This window comes from Amborella trichopoda, chromosome 2, assembly GCF_054954075.1.
Source record: "Amborella trichopoda isolate Santa Cruz 75 chromosome 2, AtrichopodaSantaCruz75HAP2 v2.0, whole genome shotgun sequence".
NCBI lineage: Eukaryota > Viridiplantae > Streptophyta > Magnoliopsida > Amborellales > Amborellaceae > Amborella > Amborella trichopoda.
The window spans coordinates 52,119,820-52,132,413 of record NC_142337.1 but is presented as its reverse complement, the minus strand read 5'-3'; the positions used below and the strand labels follow the sequence as shown (position 1 = coordinate 52,132,413).

Below are 12,594 nucleotides of genomic sequence, written 5' to 3'. Positions count from 1 at the left end.
AACCCATTTTTAGAGCTCTATGGTCTTAAAATGCCATCCTAGGCCAAAATGGTTTTCTTAGTTGGCCTTCATAATCGTCTACCCACCTACCCTCTTTTGCAGCAAAGAGAGATTGCCCTAGCTTCTATGTGTCACTTTTGCCAATCTAATAATGAGACCATAAACCATCTTCTACTTGATTGTGTTTTCTGCCATGGAATATGGAGATCGATTGCGTGGAGATGTGGTAAAAGATTCATGCCTAACTCATCCATTGCATCCACATTGAGAAATTGGATGGCTTTTTGATTTATGTCAAATGGAGCCCTAAATATTTGGTATTCATTATTCTTCACAGCAGTTTGGATGATTTGGGAGGAGCGTAATAGGCAGATATTTCAAGGAAAGGTGTGCAGGCGTGAACATATGGTGCGAAGGATCACTTCCCATGTTTGTGAGCTAGCAGATTCCAAAGCATGGTCATACCATATCTCGGAGAAGGCAATAATGGAAAATTTACATGTAATATGGTGACAACAAAGGTTCAAGTCCCTCACGCCAATTGCATGGACTTTTCCATGCCCGAAGCATTTCAAGTTAAATATTGATGGGTCTTCTTTTCAGAATGCTGGGATAGCGAGCTGTAGGGGAGTCATCAGAAGGGATGATGGACCTTTCTTTGCTGCCTTTGCCAAGCCCCTTAGTGTTGCATCAAATAAGTATGCAGAATTTCGTGCTTTGGAAGAGGGAGTCGATTTGGCTAATCAGATGGAGTGTTTACCTCTTTAGATTGACAGTGATTCCTCACTTCTTGCACAGGTCACATCAATAGCTGCTAATTACTACTATAGACTTGCAAACCATTCATGGTCGATTTGTCATATTTACCGTGAGGCGCATATGGTGGCTGATGTACTCGCTAAGAAGGCCTCAAGGTTTTCAGATGTAACCATTTTGCGCACTAGGCCTCCAAACTTTCTTTTTCTTCCTTTACTTCATGATGTTGTACAATTGCCCTATTGTAAGGTTGTGAAATAGTGAGTTGTAATTTCTTTTCTTTTATTAATGGAAACGGGAAGGGGACCTTCTACCCCACTGATTTACCCAAAAATAAATCAAATGCATTTTTGCATAACACTTTAAACTAAACTAAGGCTAATTAACTACAAGTTCAGCAAGTTTTCATCCACAAAATTGAGGAAAAAAACTTGCAAAATCAACGTGCAAGTTTGGAAATTTATTTTAATGTCTAGTTGATGAGATCTCGAATCCATAATGGATTGAAATCTATACTTAAACAATATTAGTGAAATAAAAGCCGATGCCGATCAAATTTAAAACTAATCTACAGCCAAGATAGAAGAAGTTGGTGTAAAATAATTTTAAATTGATTACGAAAGGTTCTTTATAGCCCTTGATAGAGCAGAATGGCAGAATAGTCTGCAGCCCATCCCAAATAGTTGGGATAAAGCTCGGATGATGATGATGATTCTAGAACGTTCCTACCATTTATTCTAGGGTTGTAAAAACTAATGGATAATAAAAAAAAAAATAGGTTTTTCTTTTTCTTTTTTGAGAGAGGTTTTTTATTTTTATATTCGAAATTAGGGAAACAAAGGAAAGATGGAAAAAGAAAAGAGGAAAGGAATGAAATAAAGAAAAGAAAAAGGAAGTAGGAGGGAAACGAAAGGAAAGAATGAAGAAGTAGGAAATGAAGTGAAGAAATGAGTATGAGGGAATGGGGTTGGAGGCCGGCTGGTTAGAGGTCAAGAGCCTCAACTAACATCCCACCCACCATTCCCATTGTTAACTTATCCCAAAAAAAACAAAAGGAAACCAAGACTGGAAAGAAAAGAATTAAGATGGTAAAGAAATAAAAGAAAATAGAAAATTGAAGAGTACATTTGAAAGGAGGGACCTTGAGAGGTGCTTCCAAGCCTACTCTATCAGCTTCAATCAAGATTTCAATGGCGCCCTTGCTAAAGTTTTCTTTCTTCGCCAAACAAATTGTAACATTCTATGGGCTGGACATCCCACTCTCTCCTTATATACATAATTGTTTTAAAACAATGACTTTAAAAAACCCTCACTAAAATAAAATAATTAAATAACCAAATGGCCCCTCAAATCTTTCTACACCCAAAAGATATAAATACCCCCCACATAACTAAAGAAATTAGAATTCCAAATAACCCTGGCTTTCATTCTTTAAAAAACAAATAAAAAGAAACTAAACTCTTAATAAAATTAAAGTAAATTTTCCATAGAAGGCCATGATGCCTTCATCATATTATAATCTCCTAGGACATAATTATTCTTAGATTAACACAGATGACTAGCATTCAAGAAACACAGAGAATACAGTAAACCTAGATATATATGTACCAAGCTCCCGATGATGGTCAGGGCATGGATGTCTGTGATTCTCAACTTGCCGGAATAGCACTCAAACCTATGTTCCAGTAGCTTTAACATAACCATTTCCTGATCATTTTTTGTGATATGAGGGGCATGAATAACCTTGGAAGTAAGCCCCAACCTGACGAAATGAATATCCATATCTGTGTTTTTCTAGTGTCCTAGTAATCTATACATCCATCAAGATTAATGAAAGCTCACAGAAAGATGAGTAATTAAGTTTAAATTGTAATGCATTTCTTCTTTCCATGGAAACTTCCAGAAATGTTCCTATAAATGGGTCATCCAAACACTTCTGTATTTGGAGTCAATCTCAAAAGTAAGTCGAGATAAAGCAATTTAATTTATTTTTTTAAAAAAAAGGATCAAAAGAAATTACCAAATACACTCATCTCTAGGGTCACAAACGGTCAATAGAACTAATTCTTTTGATGTTGATCATTTAATAATCAAATAAATAAACCAAAAGACTGTCAATGACGCCTCTTAACATTGTCAAGAATTCTATGGAACTCGTAACATGTAGTTCAGAGTTCAAGTTGTGAGTTTCTATGCCTGCATTCAGATACAATCTATTCCTAGAAAACCAATTCCTTGTTGCAAAACAAGAAACCAAAATACCATTTAAGATTGATTTAAAATTTAAAACTATTATTTTCATCTAAAACTAGCAAATCTAAAAGGGAAAACATGTCATGAATCTAAAAGGGAAAACATATCATTTTTTATAACTGCAAGACACTTACTTGAAACCCTGCAACAGTTCTCAGAATATGAGAACAAACTTGATGAAATGGCTTAGATGATAGTGATTTTAGTCCACTGAGAAATGGTGGTGCTCCACTTTGAAGAGCAGCAGTCGCCTTGAACCCACTCCCTTCATATGTATATGCACCTGAATACTCCACAATAGCTGGTAAGCTTGGCCATAGGCGAAAATATTCAACAGGTGAACACTTGTGAGCCAAAAGAAGCTCAGTCAGAGGAATCTTATAGGGCAGGCATCTCAGAACTACCGGTTCTCCCATTTCCGGTCTCAAAGTCTGTTTTTGTCTCATGACTTGAGAATAATCATCTTCTGCATAGTCACCATCTCCATAGTCTCCTGCCCCACCACTACCATGAAATGGGTAGAACAATACCTGAAGCCAGAGAGCACATCTCTCGAAATGGGAGACACTTACTGTTACACTGCAGAGAACTGGATCCTAGTATCAAGAGAGCCATATCAATATCATTCCATATCTTCTAATCAATACTTATGAACTGAAAATGCAAAAAGAACCAGTTTACACTAACATATTTCCTTCATTTACTGAAATGCAGAATACTGACTGAAAAATGCTGTGCCGGTGAAGAATTCATAGGTGCAAGTCAGGAAGAAGGATCTATCAAATAGGAGAATAAAATATATATATATATATATCTTACACCATATTAATTTATGAGCAGTCTAGGAACTAGTGTTTCAAAAAGGACTAGGCGGGTGCCTAGAACTTGGGCAGCCCAGTAGAAAGAAAAATGTCTCTATAGTCTCTAACAGTATAAGTATAACTGTATAAAACATAAGAATTAGGGACTTAGGGCACATCAAAATTCAAAAGTATACTGCACAACACTTAGGAGCACACACTCCATAAGACCGTAACCATAAGTCCATATCCAATTATGAATTATCCATAGTCTGATTGATAGTCCATAGTCCACACTCGACATTCCACACATAGTTAAAACTGTAAATTTACCAACTAAATTACCAAAGTTACTAAACACCAAACCAATGGAACCACAAATCCACTATCCACAATACACAACCAAGAGGAGGAAAACAAAAATAAAAGAAATTCTTAAAGACTTCAAAGAATCTTCAATGTCCAAAGTTCAATGATCAATCATCACTCATCATTCATCATTCATTATTCATTATCAGAAAGAGTAGGGTCAGTTGCATTTGCATCATATGCAACGGAGTCGATGCCATCATCATTGTCATCATCTCCATCCTGGACATAATGGTCGTCCTCTTCTGTCTCTTCTGAATCTGCCTCTGCTTTCTCCTCTTCCTCCAACGTCGTCCTTTGTGCAAAAGATCTAGTGGCCCTAGGAGGGTCGGTTGATGTCCATGAAGCATCCATGACCATGTCTCATGTCAATCCTTCATGCCCCTTGACCTAATCATCATCAACCAACCACTCTATAGCATTATCCATATTTTTCATCTAAGGGGGTCTCTCTTATCTCTCTTAACAAACCTGCCCTTCAAGAATTGATTACACTTGACATAGACTAGGTCATTGACCTTCTTTGATTCAAGTTTGTTCCTTTTCTTTGTATGAATCTAACAAAATCAAATGAAACTAATTACTATAAATAAATAAATATATATTAGTAATACTACAAAACAGTCAAAACTAATAACTACTAAAGTATTAAATTACTAATACAAATTACCCTTACTCTTTCAAAAGTACTCCAATTCCGCTCACAACCGGACGAGGTAGTAGTTAGGTTTAAGATCCGAATGGCCAACTTTTGTAAATTTGGAGCACTACACCCATGTTGGCTCCACCAATCAGCTACAAAGATATAGAATAAAATCATAAATAAATAATAGAATTATAGAAATGAAACTTGATTACTTGAACTTGATGAACTTATGATTAAGAATATGATAACCTAGATCAATTTTGGTCCTTTGCCTCGTCGCCATTGGACTCCCATAAGACTTTAATGCACCATTGCAATTTATCAGCTCATCAGCACATATAATATCCTGGATATCCGGATAAGGGACTAGCACATCTACATACATCTAGTCATTTGTGTGTATATCCCTATCAACATAAAAAAAGCTGGATTCAAATAACAACCAGCTGTATGCAAAGGCCGACGTAGCTGCCTATCCCACTTCTCATCAATAATCTCTTAAACAGGCTTATAACAGCTCTCATCATCATCGAAATTTTGGCCTATGTCTCTTTTGCATTTGTCCATAGCCTCATTTATGTAGCCCATAGAAGCCTTGTCACTATCAACCATGCGAAGGACTTTAACAAGAGGAAAAAATACCTTAAGAGCGCCCTTCACCTCTCCCCAAAGAGCCTTAGAAAGGATAATATCTCACCTTCTTTCCAACCTGATCCTTGGACCACTTGTAAGCTCTCCAGTCATCTGAGGTAAACATCTGCCTCAACTGGACTCTCTTCAAATATATGTTATCTAGGCATAAGTACCAAGTCGCAAATCTCGTGACCCTAGGCCTCACAATCTCTTTCTACATTATAAATCTACCCATTATGCCGAGGGTGAAAGTGCAGCTATAAATGAAATTCATAACTGACTTTGCCTCCTTCACTGCACCTGAAATCTCGCTTAAACCGCCAACAGCCTCAAGCATGAGATCTATACAATGTGTTGCACATGGTGTCCAAAAGATTCTAGGGTACGCTATGGGCAACAAATTAGCAGCAACAATATTAGGAGCAGCATTGTCTGTGACAACCTGCATAACAAGCTGTTCTCTAACCTCCTTGATTCCCTTCTCTATAACTTGGAATATATAAGGGGCATCAATAGACCTCAAAAAAACCCAGAAGCAATTACAACTCCCTTTCCGTTCCCCCTAATAATGGATAATTCTACCGCTTGACATTCCTCCCGATCCTCATCACTGTCATCATCATCGTAACTGACTCGAACCCCATACCTAATCTCTACTAAGGCATGTCTCTCATCTTTTTTCATTTTTACATGACTCATAAATTTGTTTATTTCCTCTTTAACAACATCAGGAGTTTTCTTACATGGCGCAACATCCCCCTTGATACCGGCAAGATGTTTCTTGAACCAGTTTATGCCCCCTTTTGTATCCTTTTCACAAAACTTGCATCTTATGCAATTTCTATCCAAAGGATTTGGGTTATAGTCATATTTCCAACCTGGATCAGCAATTCGATTAGATCCCAAAGAAAACATCTCAAAATAATACAACTTATACAAGCAATAAAAAAAATCACTTACTTTGATTGCTCGATCTCCAAACTTCCACCTCTAAGATGTTTCTAAAGACTTAAAATCTTCTAAAAAACCCTTTCATAGGTTTATAAAACATCAAAATTAAATCTAATATCGATGGGTGATGTTTTGATCAATTTCTCATAACATTGAGAAACCCTTTGATCCTATAGAAATCACCAAAAACTAGTTTTTTGGAGTTTTTCTCTTTCTAAAATAGGCTCTAATGGGTTTAGGTTTCAAATGAACCTAAAACCCACAATTTTGGCCACTTAGTATTAAAAACATTATACAAAATGCCCCCAATGAGTGGCTTTTCTGCCTCTGAGCCGGGCGCAGGCCCTGAACGGCCACCCAGGGCTGGGGACCGGGCGCCCGCCTAGGCGGGTTCCCAGGCGCCTCGGCAGGCGCCCCGAGATTTCCGCTTTTTTTTGGCGCCTACTCCTGGGCGATGCGCCCAGGCCGTCTGAACCACCTAGGCGGCCGCCCAAGCATTGGGCGGTCCGCTTTTTGAAACACTGGGAACTATCCTCAATAGATGTTTCCCTAAGTTTGATTTCATTTGGACCCTATTTAGTCCAATTTGGATGGTTCACTATGAGAGACTATGAAACCTCTACGCCTAGTCATGAACTTCACCACGTAGCCATTCTCCGAACTACATGATTTTTCGAAGTATGCTTGGAAATATCTTCCTTAGCCATTCCTCCAAATTTGAATATATTTGGACTTCATTTGGTCCAATTTAAACAGTTCACCATGAAATTCCTATTCATGGGTAATACAGCTCTCGGTGAAATTTACAAGCCCATTTATGTCAATTCAAATCTTTCTCATTTTTACAGTATATTCATGTTTCATCCTTTCAAAGGTGTTCCCAAAGGTTTGGCTCATTTGGAAGTTGTTGCCATAGCTGAGTTGATGACCATATGGTCATTTCATGACTCGTCGAGTTTATGACAAAACAAACCCAAACAGGAAGGGGACTTATATTCTACTAAATCCTCAAAAGTCCAAGTCACACAAATAGAAAATTGTCAAAGCAATCCATATGAGCTTCTGAACAAGAGCAGCTAACATCTGGCAATCTTATTTACTGGCCATGATAGGGAATGTTGAATATAAAAACATATACAAAAGCAAGCCATGTAACATTTCCAAAAAAATATTAAACCAATCACCAAATAGACTCGAGTGGTGCAAGAAACTCCACTTGCCTAAGTCATACTTTACACATCTATCAACTATGTTGCAAATGAAAACATACTGGCCAATTGAAAGCAATATCACTATATAATTTGAAGTCATACAGAATCAGACCTGTGAAACAAGATGATGCAACTGCCGTACAGCTTGAGGGGATCCATCCATGAAATGTAGAGCACCTGATAGCCCAACCCGTATGTCAACCCTATTAAGTTCCAGTTCGGTCATATTTAAAACCTGCAAAAAAGGTTCAAATATTAAAATAATACAACAATCCCCTGAATGTACAAAAAAAATACATGTAACGCCCAAACTTATATGTAGACAGATGCCTCGTTTAAGATCATGTAAATCAGAGAGACTTGTCATCCAACAGAAAAACCAACCAGTCTGTATGGTAGTAGTAAAACTGTGTTAAGAATGAGCAAAACAAAAAACATTGCATTTATATCAGGAATATGAGTGTCATATCATAACTGGACTCTGCCACACCCCTCAAGGTTTCCAATTATTAGCATCATGTGAGCTGGGACAACTTTTGGCTAAAATGTGCAGGATCTAAGTACGCCATTGACGGTAGCGGACCGTTTGATAGACTTGCCAATATGTGGGATCGAGCAGTCGTGATTCTGGTGCTGGCAAGAGTCCAAAGTTCGGCAAGGGTCGAGATGTTAAGAAGATGCAGCCGAAGCCGGAAGTCAAGTTGAAGCTCGAAAAAGCAAGAGAAGACTGAATTCGAAGATGGACAAAGACATTCCGTGCTTCTGTTTGTCACCGTTTAAGAGACCTATTGGTTACTACTAACTGCTTCTGGTCCCAAAGATGAGGGTTTGCAATTTCTGTTGGCTAGGTTACATACACCTCTTTAAGTCATTTGCGCCAGTGACTGGTTTATGGATGAGTGCTTTTGGAGTAGTCAGTCTAGCTCGAACCTACGTCTTTCTTCAAAAATCATAAAAAAAAGAAGGGAATATCAAATGCTACTACGAAGTATTCTTGACACCATCGAGATATGCAGTAGAGAAATGGTACAGATGCAGTTAAAAGATTCTCAATCATTCTTTGCTCTGTTTGTTGCTTCACATTCTGCATAATAAAAATCATTTGGGATCAAATAATCGATGCCACAAGAAGTAATGTTTAGAAACTTGAAAACGGTCAGTCCCCCTCTGGTCACAACCAAAACCATGTTGACTCTTTTGAGTTTTTAAATTTGCAAGCAGCAGGATTCCATTTTGCATCCAAGTCTAAAAAGAGCATATATACTACCACAAAACCCACAATCCATTTTCACACAATGTCTTATTTATTTAATTTGAAAACTCAAAACCTCAGCCCGAACCTGAGCCTTTCATAATCAAACTCGTATATGCGCCAAATGAGTTAATTTGGGCAAGTCAACTTGGAACGATTTTTTATCACTGGCTATATAGCCAATAACCCTCACACAAGAATAGGAGCAATTTGCACATAACAGCATAGCTGCTAAACGTGATATCCACTTTCACCAATATACTACATAAATGACAAATCAGTAAACATACTTACCTTTAAGTGTAACGTAATTCTTCCATCTGTAGAATCGGCCAAGTGGTAAGCTTCAACATAGCAAGGATCACTGCTACCAGTCAAAGTACATGCACTTGGAGGCATCTTCAATAAAGTTGAGTCAATGCCTTTTGTCAACAAGAGGGTTAATTCACTGGGATCCGGCCTCCAAAGCTCTTGAATAGCCGTGTGAACCAGTCCTTCCAACTTCCTATCTTGAGCAGCAGAAGCTTCAGAGTACTGAACTGTAAGCTTATGATGGCTGAATGGATAATCACCTTTGGTCTCACCGACCCCCGCCCACCTGATAAGCCACACAATTAGGCATATACGATAATGCATTAAAATATGGAATCAATAGAAAAACTAAAATCTAAAGGTCTAGAAGGTAAACATCTGAGGTTTGATATTCCTGAAACCCAATGAACTTGTTGATTTTTTTTCATAATTAAAAAGGAGTTATCCACTATTGACAAAACCTATTCTTCATTCAAGGCCTCTCCTTCAGCATATCAGAGTTCTTGTCAAAGACTTCCACCAGGCATTGTTAACCCAAAGACATAAGCATATCCAAGATTATCCACCAAAAGAGGGGTCTTATCCATTAAGGACCATCCAAATGACAATTCTACTTCAGTTTTTCTGCCCCAAATGATATCAGAGAAGCAGACTCATAATTATCTACAAGAAAAAAGTCCATTACCACTACTATTTTACTTGTCCACATATGCCAAGGTACCACATATGTGAGGCATAAAGGAAAATTCTGCACCATATCCAACCCCCAAGTATTTCCTTTATCATTACTTTGTGAAAACAAAACTTAGCACTTCCATTTACTCTCACATGAGTCCCATTCTTAGATTTTTTTCTCTCCACACAAGTCCTATTCTTAGATTTTCTCTCTCTCCACACCTGTACTCTTCACACAAACCATCTTTCTCCTGGACACGTTTACTCAACTAACCTCTTCCTTTTGATGCTCGCACCAAAGTTGGTCTTAAGAAGAATCTCTTCAAGTAGTTTTATCTTCTTGATCTTAGAACTCTTAAGCATTTATTGGGTATTAAGGTCGCCCGATCAGATAAAGGGATACTGTCCACCACAACAAACATGGCAGCTTCACCATCAAGTGCATTGATGTCGTTATAAACCAAGATCTCACAGAAAATCATTGTAAGAATTACTGCCCATAGTTCTCAAGAATAGCTTGTAAAGGTATTGTGCAATAACAATAGGATCATGGGAATATCCACATAAAAAGGAACTAATTCCACATTTGACTATCATATTTGCTCCTTATTTTGTGCATGATGCCATTATCAATTTTAAGCATTCAACATTGGCTACACATAATACGGAATATAATGATGATGAAAAGGCAGACACAAAATATCCAAAAGATAAAACAAAACAAAGCCACAATACAAGGCAAAAGATTCATCAATTTCATAGTGCCATCTAACATATATAGGGGAAAACAATTCTTACCAGAAAATTTTTTTTTTTTTTTTGGGATAATTTTAACTGTTGAATTGAGTATAAGAAGATTACAAAAAGGTCAGCCACCGACAAGCCGGGTGAAAGAAATAAAGCCCTTGCGGGACAAAAGCTAAAGAAGATTTACACTTAGACCAGAAAATAAAGGGGAAGAGAAGACGAGAAAAACATGAGGACTCCAAGATGGTCATCAAGGAGTTCCTAGAGAGATGGAGCCTTGAGCCCCTTCACTAGCAAGGGCATCAGCAATGGAATTTGCCTCCCTCCAGGCATGCCTCAAGTGAACTTGCACATCCGAGCATCGATGGGAAATCTCGTCACAGAGGTGATCAAGTCTCCACAGGCACAGGTCTGCTTTGGAGGCCCAAGAGATTACGTTTACGGAGTCTCTTTCAATGATCAAAGAATTTCCCCAATCCCTAATAAATAATCTGTAGCCAGTCAGGAGAGCCTCTGCCTCAGGCTGGTTGGAGTCGGAGAAGCCAATAGAATGCGCAAAGGAAAAGAGAGAGCAGCCAGCACTATCACGAAAGATCCCCCCAGCTCCCGATGGGCTGGGGTTACCCAGGGAGCATCAGTCAAAGTTAAACTTTAGTTATCCACAAGCGGGTGGGTCCAAAAAGAGGCCTGGGGGATTTGAAAAGGCCTAAGGTGAAGGAGGGCCTTCCAATTTTGATGGAAAGCCGCAAGAGAGAGGTGGTTGAAAGGTTTGGAGTTAGTAGCCCAAAAAGTGACAAGTGATCGCACCTTTTCCAGCAGGGTGTCAATAAGTGAATATTCCCCCCTAAAAGTTCTTTGGTTTCTTTCCAACCAACATGATAGCAGCCACCAAGGCTCTCTATAAGAGAATGCCAGATTTGGCTCAAGGAGGGGAAAGGTAGGATGAGAATAGATGGGGGATGGATTGCAGGGTGGCCCTGAACCACCCGAAAAGTTTTAAGAATGGCACCCCAGAGACTGGAAGCAAGCTCACAATGCAAGATGAGGTGAGCGTTGGATTCGGCTTCATTTCGACACCTAATGCACACCCCTTCTTTGAAACCGGTCTATAGTTAAGACCCTTTCATGAGTTGCCACCCAATTAAAGAACTGAATTCTGGGAGGGGCCATGGAGGTCAAAACTTTAGCTGCTGGAAATGAAGGGGAAGAAAGGGCCTGGGGAAGCCCAAGAAGGGCCTAGTAGAAGGACATTGTAAACACTCCTGAGGTGAAGGGGGTCCATACAATCTTGTCATAGCCACACATAAGGAGAAAGGAGGAATGGAAAAAGGCCTGCAACATGAGAAGGGCGAGCAGTTCTGAGTCATTGGAAGGCCTTCTAAATATTGGAGACCAAATCCTTCCATGGGCTGAGGGTTCGAAGTTCTCGGCAATAGCAGATTGAGGGTTGCAAGCCAAACGGAAGAGAGTAGGAAAGGTCTCCCTGAGGGGGGGTATGACCAATCCAAGTGTCTGTCCAAAACGCTATCCTGCTACCCTCACTTTGTCAGAAGCGAATGTTGACCACAAAACGATGAAGGCAAGATAAGAAACCCTTCCAAAGACTTGAGGTATTGGAGGGGACCCTGCTGTTCGGGAGCCATGCATTAGGGGGACCCCGATATTTAATACGACAGCCAACCTCCACCACCATTTACCAATGAGAGTAACATTGGTGCATCTAATACTGTGGATGCCTAGATCGCCTTGAGATATTGGGATACGAACTATTTCCCAAGCCATAAGACGATATTTCCTTCCTTCGGTACCCGACCACATGAAGTTTCTCATGAATTGTTCAAGGCGGTTAGCAATAGAGGCCGGGATCAAGAAAATGGACATTTGGTAGATTGGGATGCTCGAGAGAGTTGCCTTGATAAGGGTAAGTCTCCCACCAGAGAGAGAAATCTACCTCTCCACCCTACAAATCTCCTATCAAACTTGTCAATA

The 12,594-nt window shown here is 39.1% G+C and overlaps 1 protein-coding gene across 4 annotated transcripts in view; it reads right to left on the bottom strand.

Moving 5' to 3' along the window:
* The window catches only part of TPLATE (ARM repeat superfamily protein), a 43,197-nt gene that overhangs the window by 14,870 nt on the left and 15,733 nt on the right, over positions 1-12,594 (bottom strand). For 2 of the 4 annotated variants that reach the window (XR_002280442.2, XM_006841661.4), the window contains exons 4-6: positions 9,166-9,469; positions 7,732-7,854; positions 3,144-3,605 (exon numbers count right to left, since the gene is read on the bottom strand). Coding sequence is in view for 1 of the 4 variants with exons in the window: in XM_006841661.4 (XP_006841724.1) it covers positions 3,144-3,605; positions 7,732-7,854; positions 9,166-9,469 (889 nt within the window). In the remaining 3 variants the exon portion in view is untranslated. The remainder of the gene's footprint in view (positions 1-3,143; positions 3,606-7,731; positions 7,855-9,165; positions 9,470-12,594) is intronic. The other 2 variants (XR_016049572.1, XR_016049571.1) reach the window with 1 other exon arrangement.